Below are 22,549 nucleotides of genomic sequence, written 5' to 3'. Positions count from 1 at the left end.
TCTTGTATGAGTCAGTGTCAGAAAAAAAAAATGACAGCGGGGTTGGAAACTGCCACCCAATTACTTCTTTCTTATAAGCCTCTTGGTCAGAGAGTAAACTGCCCTTTTTTTTTTTTTATTCTTTATACTATTACTCCTTTATTTTTTTTTTTATTTTTTTCTAAAGAAAAACAACGATGGCTGACCGAAAAGAAGAATTAACTCAAGCTATTGAAGTACAAGCTGCTAAAGTACGACAATTAAAAGCAGAAGGTGCCGAAAAGACTGTGGTTGAACCTGAAGCTGCCATTTTACGTACACTTCATCAAGAATTAGCTGGTTTGGAAGGTGTTAAAAAGACAAAGACAGCCAAAAACTCATTTACTCTCAAGACTGCCAAGGTATAACCATTAATTCATTTTGTCTATAAATACAACAATCAACTCAATTTAAATATTCCTTCTTTTTTTTTTTCTATTAGGGAACAAAAGATTATAATGATAAGGAAATGGCTATTCGAGAAAAGGTATTCTCAACTATTACCAAGGTATTCAAAAAACATGGTGCTGTGACTATCGATACTCCTGTGTTTGAACTGAAGGAAATCTTGAGTGGCAAGTATGGTGAAGATTCCAAATTGATTTACGATTTGGCTGATCAAGGTGGAGAAGAATGTTCTCTTCGATACGATCTGACAGTGCCTTTTGCTCGGTTTTTGGCCATGAACGGGAAAGAATATCAAAACTTGAAAAGATACCATATTGCCAAGGTATACCGACGAGACCAACCTGCTATGACCAAGGGTCGTATGCGTGAATTCTATCAATGTGATTTCGATATTGCTGGTTCTTATGATCCTATGATTCCTGACGCTGAAATCTTACGTATCTTGTGTGAAGCTCTTACCAATCTTGATTTGGGCAAATTTACTGTCAAGGTAAAAAAAAAAAAAAAAGTATTTATTGAATTGGTTTGTGGATAAATGTCCTTACTTTTTTTTTTTTTTTTTTTTGTTTCATAGCTCAATCACAGAAAAATTTTGGATGGTATTTTCCAAGTGTGCGGTGTACCTGAAGCCAACATTCGACCTATCTCATCAGCAGTCGACAAATTAGACAAGGTAAAACAAAAAAAAAGGATGAAACAAAAAAATCGATGAAACGGGTACAAGCGACTCACATCTTTTATTATTGTTGTTATTATTATTGATTACAACTAGTTACCTTGGGAAGATGTCAAGAAGGAAATGACTCAAGAAAAGGGATTGGATGCTGAAGTGGCAGATAAGATTGGGGAATATGTCAAGTTGAAGGGAAGCCGTGATTTATTGGAAAAATTATTACAAGATGAAGTGTTGACCAAAAACAAGAATGCCGCGGAAGGTCTTGCTGATATGGGATTACTATTTGATTTTATGGATGCTTTTGAAATTACTCATTTGGTAAGTTAGCTTGATGATAATTGGAATAATAACAATACATATGCTCAAACATAATTTTTTTTATTAGATGTCATTTGATCTCAGTTTGGCTCGTGGTTTGGATTATTATACCGGGATTATCTATGAAGCAGTTACTGAAAAATCAGCACCTCCACCCAGTAAGTTCATTGATAGGAAAAAAAAAATAGAGGAAACAAGCTAATTTTTTTTTTATATTTATTAGAACAAGATGGTGTCGTAGATGACAAGAAGAAAAAGAAGAATAAGAATGGTGAAGAAGATGAATTAGATGAATCTACTGTGGGTGTTGGATCCATTGCGGCTGGTGGACGATATGACAACTTGGTGGGTATGTTTAGTGGTACGAACAAGAAGGGAGAACCCAATTTGAAGATCCCTTGTGTTGGTGTCTCTATTGGTGTTGAACGTGTATTCTCTATCTTGATGGCTAAACAACAAAGTGCAGATATCAAGAGCAATGAAACGGAAGTGTACGTTATCTCTGTTGGTGATTCTTTACTGAAAGAACGTATGCAATTGGCAAAGGAATTATGGGATAATGATATCAAGGCATCCTTTATGTTCAAGACCAAACCCAAATTGGACAAGCAATTTGCAGTGTGTGAAAAGGATCATATTCCCTTAGCAGTGATCATTGGTACGGATGAATTGGAAAAAGGTTTGGTTAGGATCAAGGATATGCGCTCTAAAGATGAATCTCAAGGTGGTGGTATTTCTATTACTCGTGATGAAATGGTTGCTACACTCAAATCAAAATTGGCTCAACTCTAGATTAGGTTATTATTATTTTTTAGATACTTTTTTTGTCTTCTTTTTTTTTTCTTAAAAAAAAAAAATGATTCGTGTTACCTGAATAAAAAAAAATCATTCCTCTTTATATATATATATATATATATCTAATATACTTTTACGGTAATACTTGATGAAGTATGACAGGTGATGATATCGGGATGACCGACGTACAAAAATATGATGGGAAAATTCTTATCCGAGTATGATGCAGAAATACAATATGATAATAAATAACATATAAGACTTATTCCCTTACCATTAATTAAACAATGGCTTTAAAGAAAAAAAAAAAAAGAGACATCAGATAGGAACTGAATGGAGTTTGAATGGATGGAAACAAAATGGGATGATGGCCCGTTCTTTTTCAATATAATCGACCAAATAAAGAAATAAAACAGCGGTGGTTTAATGCATGGTAAGGAAATGCGATGATCCTATTTGTGTAGGTTTTTTGGCTTCCGGCCGAGTCTGGTCTTTTTCTTATCATGAAAAGTTCTACCTTTTTAGAATAAAAGAAGAAGAAAAAAAAATTTTCTGCTTTTTTCCCTTTTTGTTTCTATTCTTTTTTGTGTCTTTTTTCTTTATTCTTTTTTTTTTTTTAAAACAAAATTCACAACCATTGATGCATTACTCTGGTCAACATCCTTTAACGACGGAAGAACCGGTACATACATCCGATCAACACCATGAGACACTTGTACAAGAAATGCAACATTTGAACAAACTTGAAACACCTTTGGTATCACCGGCCATTATTCAAGATAAACCCGATCCTAACATTCTTCTCTTATCATCTGAAGATGAACAAACACCAACTGATGAACGGGAAGTCTTTTTATCATCACCGTCTTCTTCCGATGAGGATGAGGAAGATCTGATCCAACAAGAACGTTTATGGCAAACCACAGAAGCCAACAAACATATACCTTTTACGCAAGATATGACCCCCGATACCAGTAGTCCTTCTTCCAAAAAATCTCAATTACGCCGAGCTTCTACCACCAAAAGGAAAGGTGAACGTGGCAAACAACTTTTGGTCTTCTCCGAACCTAGCTTGATACAAAAGAACGATCGATATATTGTCACCATGATGTATGGCGCTGGATCCACAGGAACTATGTTATTGGATGAGGAAGATATGACTCCTCGAAGACGTTCTCGTGCTTATATGGTTGCTTGTGATTTCTCCGATGAAAGTTTTTATGCTATGGAATGGGTCATGGGCACTATGATGCGTGATGGGGATGAATTACATATTGTGGCAGCTGTCAATCGTGAAGATAATCCTGATGCTGTCAAAAAAGCTGGTCTCTCCCTCAAATCAGAAGTAAGTTTTTTTTTTTTTTTTTTTTGACATATAGGAATAAATAGTACTTAATCTCTTTTTTATTTAGTTGAAAATGGGGTCGGAAAAGGTGACGGAAATGGCCAAGTCAGTTCTAGGACAAATGTTATTATTTAACATCAAAGTTAGGACATATACTATTGTTGGTAGAATCAAGGACGTATTATATAACATGATTTTATCATTACCTTTGACCTTGGTGGTATGTGGTAGCCGAGGACGAAACTCAGTGAAAGGGTAAGGTATATTATATATAGATAGAATGATATGACTTAATTATTTATTATTTTAGATTATTCATGGGTTCTATTTCTACCTTTTTGGTCCACAAATCTCCTGTACCTGTTAGTGTGATACGAAAACCATCCAGCAAAGAACCAAAGATCAAGAAAAAGAAAAAGGTGAAATCTGCTCCTCCTCTCAGTGAAAGTAAGTATAATAAAGTTTTTGATCAAACAAATTACTAATACTATTCATTTTTTTTTTTAGGTGTTAAAACAGGTGCCTTAGCTGTGGATGAATTACAACAACAAAAATCTTAGACATTTGTAATTTATTTTTATTTATTATTCATTCCTATACTTCATCATTGTCCACTCAATATCTCTCCAATGACTACTCATATATACATAGATACATACATACTGCATTTTTTTTTATAGTCGTGATACCACTTTTGTTTTTTGATTTATTTGTTATTCTTCATTCAATAAAGAACAAAACCCATATACACTCAAATAGAATAATTCATCTTGTGAATCATCCTATACATCATTTTATCTATTTATCCAAAGGTCATCAAAAATGGAAGAAGTATCGTAGGATCGTTTATTGCAGTACTGGAAGTTTTTTATACAGACATTATCACAGGCAAAACATAGGTGGATCATATCACACATCATCATCATCATCGATTGAAAGAAACCATGCTGTAGATATAAACTCTTATTCGCAAAGAAAAAAAAGAAAGCTTTATTACCAAAAAAAAAAGTAAAATGTATGGAAGGACTAACTATGGGGTCTACATCTAAGGAATCATAGTACAAACGACTGCCACTACATATATCTTTTGGTATCTTCATCCAGAGGAACATCCATATCTTCATCAAACGCAGAAGAGGAAGAGGCAAGTTGACCGCCATTGGCGCTTAACACCATATACTATAAAAGAAGAAAAAGAATAAGAAAAAAATGAATTAACAAACTTTTTCCTTTTTTCATGGCTCATCTCCTGATTTTTTTTTTTTTACCTTGCTTTGAAAGTCCTTATTGAGTCCTTCTCGTTGATCAACTTTTGATAGTTGATCATTGATACGTGTAATGTTGATGATGGCTTGTTCTAAACGTTGATCAGAGAAAGGTACAGATCCTTGTTCTTCATCAAAATGAACCATCTTGACTTGAGAACCATTATCCATAGAAACAATCGATATACTAGCTTGAATATCATTGTTGCCAATCTATGATGATGAAAAAAAAAATAGATAATGAATTTATTATATCCATATCTATTTTTTATTATTATTATTATTTACCATATCCACCAGGAGTGTTTCGACTTGATATTTGGAAAGTAAATAAGAGGATGTAGAAGGAGAAGGAGGAGTATCGCCGGAGAGCTGAGCATAGATATCATCCAATTTAACTTTGACATAAACCTTGGTAAGCATTTTGATTTTTTGCCTATAACTGGCTTGAATGAGTTGTTTTGTCAATCCCAATAAACCATCCTATTTATAATAAATATAGATTCAGATTTTCCATCAATGATCCAATTTTTCCAATTTACCAAATCAAACACTTGATGATGTTTTTGAATAACAGAGATAAGTTTCTTGATATCATCAAATGCATTCATCAAATTCAAATAAGGGGCATGTCGTTTCCGGATGATTTTTTCAATTGCATTGGATGCATATCGAGGTAACGTACAAACCTATAAGATAACATTTTTCAATGTAAAAAATATCTATAATTGTTGAAGTTACTTACTTGTCCATAACGGATTAAAGATACCAAGATATATCGTTTGTATGCTTCCAATTGAATGGCACTAACGGCTTTTTGAGTAGGAGCTGATACCACCAAAGAGAAGAAATCAAATGCTTTTTCAAATTCTTTGTTGCCAATATAAAGAATGCCTCCATAATAATGATAGGAAAGATAATGTTGAATGGTCGTTCCGTATGTCTAAATAATAATGATAATTAGACATAATGATTTACCTTTTTATTATTATTATTTCTTACCTCTGGATCTACATTTACAATATCATGGTTCAATATGGATAAAGGGTATCTATACATTTTGGATAGGATACATTGTTTGGCTAACGCTGGATGGAAAATGGTCAAGATGCCATTAGATAAATTGAGGTTAGCCGTGGTATCAGACGATGATAATCGAGTAATCAAGATATAAAGTGGCACCAAAGGCAGTAATTCCTATACAAAAGAATAATAGGATGAGTTTTTTTTTTTTTTTTTTTTTTTTTTTTTTTTTTTTATGTTCACTTTTTATCACTGATCTTACATTATTTTGAATCTTGGCTACATGATCCAAGGCCATGACAATACGTTCCACTATTTCCAAATGATAATAATAATAATAATAAAAAATCAACATCCACCATTATACATAAAAAAAAAATCAAATCAAATCTATAAGAGTATTTTACTTGATGGACCAGCCAATTTCAATTGTTCCAAATCTGCTACATTCGCAAACTGATTCAGAGTGTTGTACAAGTATAAAGTCGTTTGTTGATCCGTTGCTTTGAGACATCGTGCAGTACTATTCCAAAAAAAAAAAAAAATAGATTAGTGTATATTCTAGAGTCTTGTTTTCTTGTAATAATATTTATATCATTATTATTATTTTTTTTACCCCACAATTAAATGTAAACTTACATGAAATACATGTAACCCAAACTATGGATCGTAGGATCAAGTATAGTTAAGGGATCATCACTGGTAGATATACCCATTGACTGTTGATTGCTGTGAACTTGGTGTGTTTCTGTTGAGGAAGAGGATAGTTCTTCATATGTCAAACTATCGAGTCGTGCTTTCATGTCGCTGTTGCGTAATGTATCAATATCGGTAATAGATATTAGTAAAGCCAGTACCTCAGCTACAATAGTTCCATGATGACTAGAGTCCAAGTTCATCTGTATGTCTTGCATTGCTATTGTTAGAATTAAGAAAAGAAAAAAAAAAAGAAAAAAAGAGAGACACGAATGGGATCTAGTTTGGGAAAAAAAAAGACAAAGAATACAAAAAAAAAAAAATCGTAAAATGTAAAAAAAAAAAAAAAAAAGCATCACGTACGGAGATTCAAAACCAACTAGTAAAATCTCTTTTTCTAAAAAACCATTGTTTTATTATTATTGTAATATGCATAATATTAGATTAATCTTCCTTGTCATCCACCATTACAAAGTTACGAATAAGTAAATTGAAGATAGAACCAAAAAATAAAGCAATGACAGTACAAGTCAAAGTAATCACATTGTAAGGCATACTAAAATCAGGCGTAGGAAGACTAACTAATAATGTATCAGTATATATCCTTGTCCTATTAAAAAAAAGAGTGGTTAATATACATATTCCTTTTTCTTTTTCTTTTTTTCTTTTTCTTGCTTACTGAAGTTCATGACTCTTGTTATCCCATACAGTTATCACAGCAGATCTTAATTTCATATATTATATAAATAAATAAACCCATTAAAAAAAATGATTCATTTCTTTTTCCATCAAATAATTCTTACCCCACGTCAAAACCTCGATTCGCATCAGGCCGATGTTCTGTATATTTTAAAAATACTTTTTCAAAATCAATTGTCAAAATTACCACAGATTGAGGAGGAAGTAATAATTGACATTCCAATACATTGGGTCGAGATCGATCAATGCCAGGTTGATAAAACATATCTTGAATGATATCTAATACGAAGAATTATTATTAGAACAAATCAAGTGATCACTAACTATCTAAATTACCTGCTTCATCCATCTTCTTTCCTTGTTGATTGATTTGTATTTTGAGTGAATGGAGATAAAGTCGAAGGAACCATGGAATGGAATCAAAATATGTTACAGGTACATGTTCTTCAGGATGATCATTGTGTACAGTAATGCGTAATCCACCATGTTCTTGACCATATCCCGTAAAATATCGATGAGCAGTTACCAATGGCTTCGAATGAAGTTCTAGTGCTAAAGTAATATTAAAAAAAAAGAATAAGCACTAAGGATCAAATGATATCAATACGTGTATACTTACGGTATTCAAATACAGATTCGGGCCATGTCATTCTAATATTTAATTCTTCATTTGATGATACTATTTCAAAAATAGAACCATATGAGTATTTGAATTCTTTATCTTTTCTGTTTCTTCTTCTTCTCTTTTACCTTGATGCAGGTCATAAAGGGCCAAGAAAGAAGGCGGTGTTGATTCAATAGTGATTGTATTGATAGGAGGAGGTTGTAATTGATAAGATGACGCTGCTTCTTTAGTGATAACCTTGACTTGACTTGTTTTTGCCATTGGACAAGATCCTGAGACTTGGCGATCAAATATAGAAGATAAGGACCAATCTCTACGGCTTGTTTCTCTGACAGGATCCATAACAGAAGTGACAGTTTGTTTCAATTGTAGTATTCGTTCAGTACAATCTTGATCCTATATATATATATATATATAAATCATCAAAAAAAAAAGACTGATACAAAGGATCTTTTTTTATTATGATTACCTTGCATATAGAAGCTGCATGAATTGACATGGAGTGAAAGTTGGAGTTATATATCTTGTGAGCATTCAATAATGTCGCAACGCCAGCCTAAATGATAGAAAAAGAAAGAAATGGTTGAGTCATATATATATATATATATATATATCATAAAAGTAATTAGAATTTACTTTGGATTTACACGGAAGTAATTTGATCCATGGTGTTAAATTTTCAGTACACACATTTTCATGAGGTAAAGCGCCATATCGTAACCTTGTGTCATTCAAATTATCATTGTAAAAAGTAGTAGTGGTATTATCCTTGTTGCCTTTGATGGGTTCAGGACGAAATGATAATCTTGGTTCATTTGTCAAAGTTTCATCGATAAAATTCAAAGATGCACAAAATAATCCGGATAATACATTTGTCAACGATTTCCAGTTCTTATCCACACTATCAAAAAAAAAAAAAAAAAAAAAAAAACGTTAAAAATGATATTCCCATTTAAAGTTGATTTACCTTCCAGAATCATTCATCCAAGCCCATAGTTCTACTCCAGTACCTGAGGACGATAATGGTGGATAACCCCATTCTTCATATAACCAGCGTCCTTGTGTAAAAGTCAGATGCATATCACGTACTTGATAGGTTTGGAGTACTTGACCAATCACTTTGGGAAATAGACTATAATCAAGTACTAATAATGTTATATCAGTAAAAAATAAAAACAAGAGAATATTATTGATAAATGGTACATGATTTACTTACTTGAGGCATCCGTTGTAGTACTTGCTTCAACATGTGTGGTAAACTCGAAATGTGCCAAAAGTTTACCATCAGGTAAAGTGGTCAATTCTAATTGTTCATCAAAGCGTTCTTCTTGTTGTTGTTGCGCGTTAGTGACATTAAATAAATACAAAGTACTGAGTAATATAGGCGATAGTAATACCAAGGTACGCATTATATGTTGTCTAGAGGGGAAAAGTTGAAAAGAAAAAAAAAAAAAAAAGAGGAAGAAAGCCGCGATTTTTTTTTTTTTTTTTTTTTTTTTTTTTTTTTTTTTTTTTTTTTTTTACAAAAATGGGAGGTTAAGAAAAAAAAAATTGGACTCGAAGCACTCCGCTTTTTTTTTCTTCTCTTTTTCATTACAATGGCACGGCAACGAAAAAAAAAGAAACAAACCACAAGAGGTAAGAAAGACAAGATACAGCAGCAACAACTAGAATACGACAAGGATGAACTCCAGGAACAAAGAAAAAAAGACGAAATCTTGGAAGCTATTCAGATACAAGACCTTGACAAACTAAGACTTCTTGGACGCCAACCTAATGGATTTGTATCAAACTCTTTACGTCGAAAAGTATGGTAAGGATAAAAAAACTACTTTTTCAATCTTCAACTTATATTGATTGTTATTATTTTTATTTTCATATATGAAAGGCCATTATTATTACATTGTCCTCAATGGAATAAACAGAATAAAAAGTACTATAGTAAGTATGATTACTACCTTCCAGTCATCCTTCTTTTTTTTCCATTCTCCGCCCTCATCATCATCACGTTTGATTTAATCATAGTGCCGCATAAAGACGAACAACAAGTGCTTTTAGATGTGGCAAGATCACTTGGTACATATCCAAAAGGTAATATATATATAAAATTAAAATGATTTATAATATTAATTTTTTTTTTTATTTATTATCCATAGGTTTAAGTGAAAAGAAAAAGAAAAAACTTCAAAAAGAACTCAACCACGTGATTGTTCAAGTATTGCGAAAATATCCGAAGTTACATTATTATCAGGTAATCGATTCAGAATAGAAATAAATCTATTTCTAACTTGATTTCATTTGTTTCTTGATTTAGGGATTCCATGATGTATGTACAGTTTTCTTACTCTTATTTGAAAGTCAGGAAGGAGCAAGTCAACTAATGGGTCATGTTGCTTTATTTTATCTCAGATATCCTTTTTTATTATTATTATTATTATCATTTTTCAATGCATATGTAAAGTTGATCACTTATTTCATTTTGTCCTTAACATATTTTTCTTTTTTGTGGCGATAATGAACAGATGCGATGCTAGAATCTCTTGAACCTATTCTAAGAGAACTTACTTTATTGGATACCCTATTCAGATTAGAAGATGAAGAACTACATCAATTTCTTCAAATGTAACAAGTTATATCTATTTTATATTGATTATTAACTAATAACTTTATTTATTGTTAGGACGGGTGTTCTTCCTTATTATTGTCTTAGTTGGGTAATCACTTGGTTCAGTCACGATCTCGATGATTTACCTTCCATCTATCAATTATTCGACGTATTCCTCAGCTCTAATCCAATGATGCCCCTTTACGCCTCAGCAGCATTGGTCATGATGCATCGTGATACCATTCTCAACCATTTCTCAATGGACGATCCCAGTACTGTTCACAGTTATCTTTCCAAATTACCACAACAACGACATTTAGACGTGACACGATGGATAAAATGGATGGTTGATTTAGAAAACAAATGGAATCCTCTATTGGTTCAAAAGTATGGTAATGTTGCTCTTGATCAAGTCTCCTCCATCAATACCCACCACTCTCTTCTGTTTTCCACAACAAGTATCTATCTTTCAAGACAACGTCATCATCATCAACAACAACAGCAATATCAACAGCTACTTGAAAATAATGTAGAAGAATGGGTAACTCAAGCTTGTGATGTTCTAACTTTACCTCCTTTGGATCGTTTGCCTCTTAATTTAGACGTGATCAAATCATCAAAGTCAATCAACATGATTCCTCCTTTCCTCACCTATTCTTCTTCACCTCCTTGGAAAATGATCCTCGTCAGTGCTGTTGGCCTTGGAACTGCAGCCATTCTTGTTGCTCATCGTCCAGATATTATATCAAGGTAAGAAAAGAAAAAAAAAATTGCTACTTTCAAATGTATTTATTTTATTATTGTATTTGTAGTTGGTCGTATTAGTTAATTATGTATATTACTTATTTGTCATCTACTCAAATAAACTCTTATGATTTTATTATTCTTTATAATGAAAAATGAAATTTCATTCTCTTTTTATTTACTTTTTCTTGTGTATCATAGTTGGAACGGTGCATTGATGTTAGGGTTGCTTGATACCGTTCGCACAAAAGTTGCAGTATTCAGCGGCGTCTGAATATCACACGTGGGTTTTATTGATCATTGGGAAAACCCTTTTGGTTGTCCTGTCTTTTTTTTTTTCCTTTTCCTTTTCTTTTTCTTTTCTTTTCTTTTATATATATTTAGTTGTTTTTTTTTTTAATGTCGAATTACGCTTATAGTTATATCATCAAGGTAAAAGAAAAAAAATGAATTATAGAATGAAAAATAAAAAAGAAACACAAAGGTATATGTTTATTTGTATTCAAAAAAAAACAAACCATGACCTATGTGTGTGTATGTTTACTTGATGAAACTAACATGGATTAACAATTTTTAGTATATCATTATCGGAGACACTGGTAAGTATAAAAAGGAAAAAGAAGAAAAAAAAAGAAGGAATAAACAGGAGGTAGAGAAGAAACTAATCCGCATGTTTTGTATTATTATTATTATTTATTTATTTTATTCATTATGAAGGTGTTGGAAAGGTAAATGACGAAAAATAAAAAGTAACTTGTATATTAACTACTCGTTTTATATTTATTTAGTCTTGTCTTCTCTTACAGTTTACGGATAAACGGTTCATGCCAGCTCACGATTTGACCATTGGTGTTGGTTTTGGTACCCGGTTTGTCATTGTTAATGACCAACAAATCAAATTACAAATTTGGGATACTGTAAGTTGAACTCTTTTACCTTGTCTTTTTTTTTTTTAGGAAAATTTATGGTATTATATCTATAGGCTGGTCAAGAATCATTTCGAACTATTACTCGTAGTTATTATCGAGGTGCTGCTGGAGCCCTATTAGGTAAGAAAAACAAGTGTTTCATCCTCCCCTTCTTTGGCGCAGTCTCATCTAATGTATATCCTTTATTACAGTTTATGATATTACTAGACGTGAAACTTTTGAAAACTTGTCAACATGGTTACAAGGTAAATAGGAAAGGATAATTGCGAAAGGAGGGTATTGATATCTTTTTTTTTTTTTATGACATTTAGATGTACGTGAACATGCCAACCCAAATACAGTCATCATGGTTATCGGTAACAAGAGTGATTTGGAAAGTAAACGTCAAGTATCAAGGGAAGAAGGAGAAAAATTCGCAAAGGATAACAATCTATTCTTTTTGGAAGCATCTGCTAAATCAGCTGATAATGTGGAAGAAGCTTTTGTCAAAACAGCACATACTATTCAAAAGAAGATTCAAAGTGGGGATATCGATCTATCAAGCGAATCGAATGGTATTAAATTAGCTCCCTCTCAAGGCAATTCGTCACTTCCTTCTGGTAATGCTTCTTCTGGTGGTGGTGGATGCTGTTGATTACATATTATATACTTTAGTTATTAGTTTTGATCCATTTTTATCATTATCATTATTATTATTTTTTTTTACTCTTCTTATTATTATTAGTATCATTATTATTAGCAGTAGATTCTACTTGATTAGTTACCCCCCCCCCATCTTTTATATAACAAATATATATAAAAATATATGCATTTATACAATTATTTGTTTGTTTTTTTATTCAGTCTTGTAAATAGTGCTCTGACTCTGCGTGTTTGCGCTGGAAAAAAAATACAATATATAAAAAAAATCTGCGCTTTTAAAATTGTCAACTCTTCTTCTTTATTCAGCCTTTTTTTTATTTTTTTTTTTTTTTTTTTTTTTGCTATTTGCTGCCGCACACAATATTTGCATGGAATATAATGTAAAACCCGATCCCTTTGGGAATAATACAGGATATACTCATCATCAACCTAGACCACCACGTCAACAACAACAACAGCAACAACAGCAGCAGCAACATCGACCTCACCAACAACAGCAGTATCACCACCACCAACAACAACAACAACAGCAGCGGCAACTACAGTATGATTCGTCACGCTCACAAAGTAAATATAATATTACATGAAAAAAGAAAAAAAAAAAAAGATACATACATTTTATTTTTTATTTTTTATCTACAAGAAATATGTATTCATATCTATGCTTTAATTCCTACTTGTTTTATAGTGCTACATATGACAAGCCGAAATGCAAGCAATGCAAATCTAGGCTCAATTGATCTACTCGAAACAGTATTAACGCCTGATCATCATCTCTCAAATGACCAACGGACGAAGTATGCTCAACAATTGGATCAATTCATTGAGGAAGCTAGTAAAACAGGAGTGATACAATGGCATCGTCAAGATATGATGCAAATAGTCGAAACATGTACGCGCTATTCTGAACAGCGACTCAATATCTTATTAGCCAATCCTACTTTACCGACTACATTGAAAGAATGCTTAGTACGTATCCTTGCCGCTGCCGCTTGTTATACTCGTTTGGATCTTTTGACGGCCTGGGTTTTGGATCGATTAAACAATCCTTTACAACAACAAACGTCAAATATGTCTTCTTCTGAATACAAGATGTGGTTGTTGTTGATATTACAAGAGGTACTTTCTGTCTGTATGCAATTTGAACCCCTTTTATTGATACCTTTGTTTTTTTTTCTTTTTTTCTTTTTACGTTTATTTTAGACTATTGTTCATGCTCAAATGGATCCATATACTCAACGACAATTACAAGACTTATCAGTATCAGTGATGGGTAGTTTGGTGATTTTCTTGGATAGTACCGAAGCAATAAATCAATTGAATCATGTTTTAACAGTGTTATCCAGCATCGCTCACTATTACAGCAATACGTTTATGTCCCAATTTCAAGATGTAGTGGGTTTATTGGTTGGCTGGTATCTTGATCCTGATGTGACTGATCAAGATAGACAATTGATACAAGGTAACATAAAAATAAAAATGTCTTCTTGGTTTAGTAACAAGATTTTGATTTTTTTTCTTCTTTGTTTTAGATTCATTTCAAAACTATACTCCTTATTGGCAAATGACATTGGCTTTTGGATTTGAATTATTACAAAACTTTCTTCATGATTTGTATACCCGATTACAACAAATTCAACCTGAAAAATCCTTGGATGAAGAACTTTGGCCAACTTGTGATAGACTCTTAAGGTAAAAAAGAGAAAAGGAGGGAAAAAAAATAATCCTAGAAAGAAAAAATCTGATTTTATTTTATTTACTCCTTTTGATCATAGTTGTTTTCATTCTCTCTTACAAGTCATTGTATCTTGGATACCATCCTTGGGTCAACATCATCCTCTTACCTCAACATTTGATCAACTTAGATCGGATACTGTCATGTTATTCTTACAAGTTTTGGAACTCGAAGAACAACCTAGTAAAATTTGGTTTGATCAATGTAAGAAGAAAGAGAACAGTGGAAGAATACGAATGATTGACTGATCAGTTCTCTATTTTATAGCAAATCGCATCTTACTTTTGTTATTCTCTGTTCGGCAATATACCATACAACCTCTTCAACATTCCTACTACTATTATATCACTGCTCAACGTGGCAAACCTTCTATGAACGATGAAGTTTATATTGGATATCTTTTAAAGGTAAGGAGAAGAAAAAAAAAAGAAAGAAAAGAACAAAGAACGATAGTTAGTAATTCTTTTTATTTCGCATGTATAGATGATTGATAGTTGGAAATCAAGTACGCCAGATCAAAATATATTACATGAATTATTAGATGTCAACGTATCTCCACTTTTCGCCCTACTTGAAAATAAACGGCAACTTACCCGAAAAGGTGTTCTCCTAGTATTACGGCTCATCATCGATATGTGCGATCCATCTTACTTATTTACCTACAGCACTCAGTGGTTGGCATTAGGATATACGTCCAAACAAGACCAACAGACGGCGGTCAAGACTCCTTGCTTGGAAACAAATATTTATTGCACCTTGTTACTGGATACAGCGTCGGCATTAAAAGTGATTTCAACAGCAAACGACAACACGCAAATGGACTTTGTAGTCAAGATCAGAAATCAACATGAAAATCAAGTGATTGCAGTGATGATGGCATTTTGGCAAACTGGTGATTACGATCAATATGATACAACATTGGATATGTTACTTCGATACTGGACTTGTTTGCTTACCAAAGTAGAATCACCATCAGCAGCAGCGGCAATGATGGGTGATAATCAGGCTACCTTATTACAAGATATGGTTCATGGTCATTGGCCTGCACTTTCGCTTCATGCCAAACATTCCCTTCTACGGTATTGTGATTTTTTGATGAATCATGTCGGAACATCCACTGAGAAAGTCTTACAACCGGTGTTTTTGACGGAAATGATGACACGCCTTGCCTATGAAACCAGTCCACACGTCAAAGGAAAAATGATTGATTGTTTGATGTTATTTTGCAAGAAATATGGCTCTTCTATGTTGGCTAACACAATAGGTCCTGCTTGGATGGTATATCACTTACAAAACAGGTAAAAGTCTTACTCCACGTCATATTTTATCATTTAACTCACATTTTTATTTTATTTATAGTATGAACAGCATTTCGGAATCCGTACGAAGTAAAAGTCAACACCTTCTAAAGTCTCTAAATCCATTTATCATGACATCTCTTGATGGTACTGTAGAACAAGACAATCATCGGATCATGACAACTCTCAAGGTAATGTAACCATGAATCACAATGATTAATAGAACGTGAACTGATAATTTTTTCTTTTTTGATTTCTCTATCTATCGAACCTATAAAAGGCAATGATGATGGCGACACCTCATACTGGTACCTTTCGACCTGTCCACTATGAAATAGTCATGAAACATCTTGGTATGCAATCGTTTCTTATGGCAGGTCAGTCAAGTGAAATGAGTACTACATCAACAAATGATCAGAATGGCCTGGTCAATAGTCATGATACTTCATTCGATTGGATTCGTCGTTTATTCCATTCATGTGGTGGGATTCAATATATGAAAAGTATTCAACCGACTTTTTTGAAAGGTAAATGAAAACAAAGATATCTCAAAGAAAAAGATCAAAGAAAATAAATTCATTCTCTTGTTTTTTTCTGTGTAGATTTGGATGAAACAAAAATGACAGCTTTGATGAACGGGTCTCGATCTTTACTTTATTACTGGTCCATGTGGGAATGTTCGCGTTATTGTATTTTATCAAGACTACGTACTCCTTTTGGTGGTCCTCAACAGGTACTCAAATGAAAATTATTGTAAAATTATACTCACATATATTCATTTATCTTTTTTAATAGACATTTGCAGCGTTTGAAAAAAAATTAATTGAATTGGTGGATGGTCCAACTACTGGTGCAATATCAACTAGCCATAAGGAATCACTGTATGAGTTGTTAAATTTATTGGAGCGACTGGAAATTCAAATTTACAATGCGGCGGAAGGAAATACCAATGTCAATAATAGCAACAATAGCAGTGAAATGATCATTATTCCTATGGTACCCAAAGCAAGCTACACCTTTTTCCACACCAATCGAAAAACATGTCAAGATTATTTTACCAGAATACGGCCTCTCATAGTTCAAGGTGCAAAGAAATTGGACTGGGATACCATGTTTCTGAAACAAGCTTTTACATACTTATCGGATCAAACACCTCCATGGACACAATCATCATTGTCGGATTGTTCCATCGATTCTGCATTGGGCTTTTTCAAGAAAATCAACAAATATGTCATTGATATAGTCTCTGTATGCATTCGCCAAGGATTAGAAGACAGTATATTGGGTTTGGAATCTTGGTATCAACACCATGTCAACAGTGCAAATAAATCAGTGGAATTATTGAACAAATCCTGGTGTTTTATTGGATTGGTTGGTCCTTTACTGCTTAATACAAAAGATGAAGCGAGTGTTTCTTGGTTTCAAGTTGCTGCCTACTTTGCCATGGTAAGTCACCAATATTGTTAACCTATCTATCTCGTTTCTGACTATTTTTTTTTTTTTTTTTTTACTTTCTCTCTCACGATTCTTTCTTATAGGGATGCGACGAAAAAGCAATTCAGCTGTTGTCCCAACTTGATACTGCAGTGATGAACAATAATCAGCAACATAAAGATAGTCATGATATTCTAGATATGCTTCATGGAAAAGTAAGTGAAATCAATGATATATCTGATCTACTTGAAAAATGGAACTCAAATGTTTCTCCTCCTTTTTTTTTTTTTTTTTTTTTTTCTCTAGGCGCTTCATTTTTATACATCACTGGAGGATTATGATGCCATTCAATCTGTATGCCAAGCCTACCCTTACCTCTTTAGCACTAACATCTCGACAAAGTTGATCGATTTTACTGGGTCCAACACGGTCACCGAGACTAGCATGCCAACTTTGATACACGAACTCAACGACAACTGCAACCTGGAAACAATGATGCAAATTGCCCGATTAAATGAATTTCGAAAAGCGACTTTAAACGTATCCGACAACAAGACATTCTCCAACTCGATTTGCCATCGCCTATTGACCTGCCTTGAAAAAGAAGAAGAGGAGTATACCGATACATTGGCCTTTACACATAGTCGTACACAGCTTATTGAATTACAGCTTGAACAAGGTAATATGGAAATACAACGAGCTGCTATGGAATGGACGCAATCAAACATATCAATGGGATTAACAAGATACGACTGTTCGACACTACCTGATACCAAACTCTGGATACGACTTTCCAATGCCATCACCAGCACCACTACATCCGCAGTTCCAAATGCCAACATGTCATCTACACTCTATGATATATATCTTGCAACAGCGTATGTGGCTAGGAAACAACACAATTACCAGACTGCTTCGCGTTATCTTAGCAAATTATCAACATTATTGGACACGTCAACATCCCCAGTCGTCACGAGGAACAAGAAGCATCTGATTGAATATGAAAAAATCAAATTGGCTCTAGCTGGTGGTGATCCTCATCCAATTACCAATAATGATACATGCTCAGCTTTATATACTTTGATTGATACCATTACCCGCGATCAAGCAGAAGATCTTGAGCAACAGCGTCTTGCAAGTCGGATGTACCTGAAATTAGCCCATCTACAACAACAACAGTCTCAAGGATTAGATGACACTTCTATATGGCAACAACGTGTGCTTGAGACGTTACAGAAATCAATCGACACAAGTGGTGATTCGTGGGCAACACCATGGTTTATTTATGCAACTTATCATTATGAACGTGCCTGCATGCTTTTAGACGATATTCATCATATACTTCAACAACCAGATTCCACGACTCGATCGATATCTGGTGTTATTCAATCCATACGCGAAACTTGGTTGGACTTGATTTCAAAAGAGAAAGATGCACTTTCTACCACATCTAATTTGTACCAAGAAGAAGAAAAGGTAACATCATAATTGAAAAAGAGGATATCCAAAAAAAAAAAGAGGAATGACTGACTTGATTTTATATTCTTACCATTTTCCTAGTTTTTATGGCATCTTTTCAAGACGTACTCTCCTTTGGCAGCTTTGAATGAAATGGAAACCAGTAACAAGTTTACACAATCTAAAAAGGTATTGAATGAAATACAACAGTATGACTCTCTAGGCTCCTTCCCCATCTCTACGATCACTGCACTGTTAGCACCTTTGGATCGTTTACAAGTCATTCTTTTGGATCATTTTCAATCAGCCTTGGCAGCTTACTTCCGATACCTAGACCTTATTGGTAGCGACAATACATCAACATCGTCTTCGTCACCTTCATCCATGATGATGTTATCAACACTACGCCTAGTCCAAATTCTCGTACAATATGGTGAAGCTTTACAATCAGCGTTCGAAACAGAAATGCATCAACGACCATGCTGGGAACGATCACAATTATTGGCATGGAAGCAAATTATCCCTCAGCTTTATTCAAGATTGAAGAATCATACAAGTACTTTTGTGAAATCAATGCTGGGGCAATGGATTAGTAAATTGGTTGAGGCCTATCCTCACGATATGATATATAATGTGATTGTTGGTATGTCCTCTTCTTCTTCTATTGGTATGGATGATGATATGACTCAACAGTTGATCCAGCAACAAGGTCAACAAATTATGGAAATGACTACTACTACAACGGTGGAACAAGATGAAAATGTGTGGACAGCAACACGTCGAATGACAGAAGAACTGGAGAAAATCACTGTATTATGGGAAGAAACTTGGCTTCATCGGATTTCGACTCTACAACTGGATATCATGAATCAATGGGAATATCTTGAAAAGATTCGCAGCACCAATAATAACGAAGGGTTTGAAACAACCTACACCAATGCTATGCGCGACGTTGTTGCTTCGATCCAACAATTGATGATCGCGACAATTGATTCTACTACAATGACTCCTCATGAAACTTGGTTCAATCTCACCTTTGGCAAACCGATCCGGCGTGCATTTGAATTACTTTCTCGACCTGAATCTATGGACACATATCGAAAAGGATGGGATCGATTCCAACAGGTAAACCTATCTTTGTTATTTAATTTGAAATGATGTCTAATATTTTTTTTTTTAATAATTCCTCTTTAGATTCATCGACGTCTTACTATGGAAACAAATAAAGTTCGTGTGCTTAACTTGAATCAGGTATCACCGTATCTTGCTAGTCTTCAAGGAACAAGTATGTATATGCCAGGTTTGGACCAAACATTATGTGTACGGATTCATCATTTTAGTTCGACAATGATGGTATTACCCACAAAGACAAAGCCCAAGAAGCTGACTTTTCATGGTACGGATGGCTCCTCATATACATATTTATTCAAAGGATTGGAGGATTTACAACTAGACGAACGCATCATGCAGCTCCTGAATACCACCAATGTGTTACTGAAAGAAGATAGACAATCTCGTGCCCGCCATCTATTTGCAAGGACCTATGCGGTGATTCCTATGAGTAATCATTCCGGTATGCTTCAATGGGTTCAACGTGCCACTCCTTTGTTTGCACTGTATAAAAATTGGCAGAAACGTGAATATCTCAATACGTTGTTCCATCAACAACAACAACAGCAACAACAACAGCAACAACAACAGCAACAACAACAGCGACAACAACAGCAGCAACAACAACAACAACAACAACAACAAAAATTACCAATTCCACGGGCTACGGAACAGTACATCGATAAAGTGCTTGCGGCAATGAAAGCAGCAGGATTACGTGTAACCGCCAATCGCCGACATTGGCCTGAACCGATTCTTCGCCAAGTATACCAAGATCTCGCAGCACAAACACCTAATGATCTACTGTCCAGGGCGATATGGTGGACCAGCACAGACAGTCGAGATTGGCTGAACAAGACTACCCGGTTGGCACGATCCATGGCGGTGATGTCGATGGTTGGTTATGTCCTTGGATTGGGTGATCGACATTTGGACAACATGTTATTGGATGATGTGACAGGGGATGTGATTCATATTGATTACAATGTATGCTTTGAAAAAGGAACGACGTTGCGTGTGCCTGAACGGGTACCTTATCGTTTAACAAGAAATATGATCCATGCTCTTGGGTTGACTTCTGGTATCCAACAACAGCAAGAAGAAAACACGAGTAGTGGTGGTGGTGGTATTTTCCGTACGGCGGCTGAACAAACATTACGAGTGATGCGACAACATAAAGATCTATGGATGGGATTATTGGAAGATGCGTTTGTGGTTGATCCCTTACTTGCAGATTGGCAACAGAGACAACACAATATCCAACTGGAACGTCAAGGATCGGAAATCAAAGGTGTGATCAAGGAAGAACGTCAATTTGTGGAATTACATTCAGGATTATCATTGATGGCTGCTCGCTTAGGTAACATAGAAAACTAACTGTTGTATGCAAGTTTATTCATTTTTTTTTTCCTTGCAGCTGAAACAAGTGTTCTTTTTGAAGCTCAACATGCATCTCTTGCTATCGAACTTTCGACAATCAAGCAACAACTTGAACAACAACAGCAACAAGAACAACAACGACAAGAAGAAGAGGATCATCATGTCTTTGACAATGACGACTATGATGACGAATTCTATGATGAAGAAGAACAGGATGATGATGATCAAACTATATTAGATCGAAGAAGGAATCAAGAGCTCAACAAACTATCCAGTAATGAAAAAATGAAGGACGAACAAAAGAGTGGATCACCGCCTTCCGATTGGGAACAAGACGAAGAAGATCATCATCATCATCATGATACTGGATCTTCAGGTACAAAACATGATCGTGTCCCAATACTCATTCAACATCAACTGAAGGATCAACTAGTACATGTGTTTGACCAGTTACATCAACCTTACCAAACAAACACAACATGGACCATGGGTGAATTTGTGCCCTTATTGGATGCCATCCGGATGTTGGAAATAGAAGAAAATCATGAAATTCATGTGGCTCAAGAAAGTGCAAAGGTAAATCCGAGCAATCTACTTTTTTATTTTCAAGATGGATTGACTTTTTTTTTTTTTTTTTAATAGGTGATTTTAAATGTGCTTCGATTTATTGAGATCAATAGCAATAAATTAGAAGGACGGCATCGTTATACCTATACTGAGTTGGTAAAATCAAAAAAAAAAAAAGAAAGTGGTCTAGTTTATCTTACTTTTTTTTTTAATTTTAGACAATCTTGGTACAAGATGTGATAGAACAGTTAGATCAATACTATTCTACTTTACGCATGTTGGAAAGCTTTGGATTGGAACAACAACAAAAGACAGTACAAGACACCACACATCGTCAAGAGAAAACGATGTCACTGTTGACATCTAGAAAGGGTAAGTTTTTTTTTTTTTTTTTTTATTTTTTGCAGATGTTTATTTCGCCATTATTTATTATCATTTTTAGACAAATCAGTGTATCATGATAATCCTAGTTTGAATATTATGCAACGAGTGCGACAGAAACTGGAAGGTCAAGATCAAGATCTATTGTTGGACAATCATATGCATACTATGACAGTGGCCGAGCAAGTGGCAAAGACAATTGAACAAGCTACTAGTATAGACAATCTTAGTTTAATGTACGAAGGATGGACCAGTTGGGTATAGTAATAGACATTTTAGAATATCAAAGACATATCTTATAATAAAAAAAAAATTATATTTTGATGATTTGTTATATCATTATTGAATGACGTTTGAAATAAACATGAACGATCCTGTCCATAGACATTTCAAGCTTC

The 22,549-nt window shown here is 34.2% G+C and overlaps 7 protein-coding genes across 7 annotated transcripts; 5 read left to right on the top strand and 2 right to left on the bottom strand.

Annotated features, from left to right (window-relative positions):
* Positions 1 to 121: 121 nt before the first annotated feature.
* BX664DRAFT_361993 (histidyl-tRNA synthetase) lies at positions 122 to 2,318 on the top strand. The gene is made up of 6 exons (XM_051548276.1): positions 122 to 380; positions 461 to 916; positions 1,001 to 1,099; positions 1,199 to 1,420; positions 1,488 to 1,578; positions 1,644 to 2,318. The coding sequence occupies exons 1-6, from the start codon at positions 177 to 179 to the stop codon at positions 2,210 to 2,212; spliced, it is 1,641 nt and encodes a 546-aa protein (XP_051396559.1). The 5' UTR covers positions 122 to 176; the 3' UTR covers positions 2,213 to 2,318.
* A 488-nt stretch (positions 2,319 to 2,806) lies between these two features.
* BX664DRAFT_341573 (uncharacterized protein) lies at positions 2,807 to 4,316 on the top strand. The gene is made up of 4 exons (XM_051547022.1): positions 2,807 to 3,560; positions 3,628 to 3,815; positions 3,871 to 4,007; positions 4,068 to 4,316. Exons 1-4 carry the CDS (start codon positions 2,856 to 2,858, stop codon positions 4,118 to 4,120), a joined length of 1,083 nt encoding a protein of 360 aa, XP_051396558.1. The 5' UTR covers positions 2,807 to 2,855; the 3' UTR covers positions 4,121 to 4,316.
* Positions 4,317 to 4,527: 211 nt separating this feature from the next.
* BX664DRAFT_203324 (uncharacterized protein) lies at positions 4,528 to 6,827 on the bottom strand. Its single transcript, XM_051540128.1, has 9 exons — positions 6,488 to 6,827; positions 6,256 to 6,371; positions 6,111 to 6,160; positions 5,828 to 6,022; positions 5,571 to 5,768; positions 5,368 to 5,514; positions 5,114 to 5,308; positions 4,829 to 5,038; positions 4,528 to 4,739 (listed from the first exon to the last, which is right to left on the bottom strand). Exons 1-9 carry the CDS (start codon positions 6,760 to 6,762, stop codon positions 4,635 to 4,637), a joined length of 1,491 nt encoding a protein of 496 aa, XP_051396557.1. The 5' UTR covers positions 6,763 to 6,827; the 3' UTR covers positions 4,528 to 4,634.
* Positions 6,828 to 6,899: 72 nt separating this feature from the next.
* BX664DRAFT_341565 (phosphatidylinositol glycan anchor biosynthesis, class T precursor) lies at positions 6,900 to 9,319 on the bottom strand. The gene is made up of 10 exons (XM_051547021.1): positions 9,085 to 9,319; positions 8,836 to 9,013; positions 8,505 to 8,769; positions 8,338 to 8,424; positions 7,994 to 8,264; positions 7,863 to 7,922; positions 7,580 to 7,795; positions 7,348 to 7,522; positions 7,224 to 7,268; positions 6,900 to 7,154 (listed from the first exon to the last, which is right to left on the bottom strand). The coding sequence occupies exons 1-10, from the start codon at positions 9,275 to 9,277 to the stop codon at positions 6,989 to 6,991; spliced, it is 1,656 nt and encodes a 551-aa protein (XP_051396556.1). The 5' UTR covers positions 9,278 to 9,319; the 3' UTR covers positions 6,900 to 6,988.
* Positions 9,320 to 9,405: 86 nt separating this feature from the next.
* BX664DRAFT_341561 (rab-GTPase-TBC domain-containing protein) lies at positions 9,406 to 11,359 on the top strand. Its single transcript, XM_051547020.1, has 8 exons — positions 9,406 to 9,681; positions 9,757 to 9,809; positions 9,894 to 9,959; positions 10,025 to 10,119; positions 10,183 to 10,277; positions 10,389 to 10,490; positions 10,549 to 11,223; positions 11,286 to 11,359. Exons 1-8 carry the CDS (start codon positions 9,467 to 9,469, stop codon positions 11,296 to 11,298), a joined length of 1,314 nt encoding a protein of 437 aa, XP_051396555.1. The 5' UTR covers positions 9,406 to 9,466; the 3' UTR covers positions 11,299 to 11,359.
* Positions 11,360 to 11,548: 189 nt separating this feature from the next.
* BX664DRAFT_341558 (ras family-domain-containing protein) lies at positions 11,549 to 12,968 on the top strand. The gene is made up of 7 exons (XM_051547019.1): positions 11,549 to 11,649; positions 11,795 to 11,816; positions 11,935 to 11,945; positions 12,006 to 12,134; positions 12,200 to 12,266; positions 12,338 to 12,391; positions 12,458 to 12,968. The coding sequence occupies exons 1-7, from the start codon at positions 11,617 to 11,619 to the stop codon at positions 12,778 to 12,780; spliced, it is 639 nt and encodes a 212-aa protein (XP_051396554.1). The 5' UTR covers positions 11,549 to 11,616; the 3' UTR covers positions 12,781 to 12,968.
* A 485-nt stretch (positions 12,969 to 13,453) lies between these two features.
* Positions 13,454 to 22,469, top strand: BX664DRAFT_203206 (uncharacterized protein). The gene is made up of 18 exons (XM_051540127.1): positions 13,454 to 13,907; positions 13,992 to 14,250; positions 14,321 to 14,480; positions 14,564 to 14,727; positions 14,791 to 14,930; positions 15,007 to 15,821; positions 15,883 to 16,012; positions 16,102 to 16,348; positions 16,424 to 16,554; positions 16,617 to 17,267; positions 17,360 to 17,470; positions 17,562 to 18,731; positions 18,837 to 19,838; positions 19,908 to 21,183; positions 21,241 to 21,779; positions 21,846 to 21,926; positions 21,989 to 22,142; positions 22,213 to 22,469. Exons 1-18 carry the CDS (start codon positions 13,485 to 13,487, stop codon positions 22,413 to 22,415), a joined length of 7,656 nt encoding a protein of 2,551 aa, XP_051396553.1. The 5' UTR covers positions 13,454 to 13,484; the 3' UTR covers positions 22,416 to 22,469.
* The last annotated feature ends 80 nt before the right edge of the window (positions 22,470 to 22,549 follow it).

Source organism: Halteromyces radiatus (assembly GCF_025201355.1).
Source record: "Halteromyces radiatus strain CBS 162.75 chromosome Unknown BX664scaffold_9, whole genome shotgun sequence".
NCBI classification, from domain to species: domain Eukaryota; kingdom Fungi; phylum Mucoromycota; class Mucoromycetes; order Mucorales; family Cunninghamellaceae; genus Halteromyces; species Halteromyces radiatus.
This window is presented reverse-complemented; position numbering and strand designations above follow the sequence as displayed.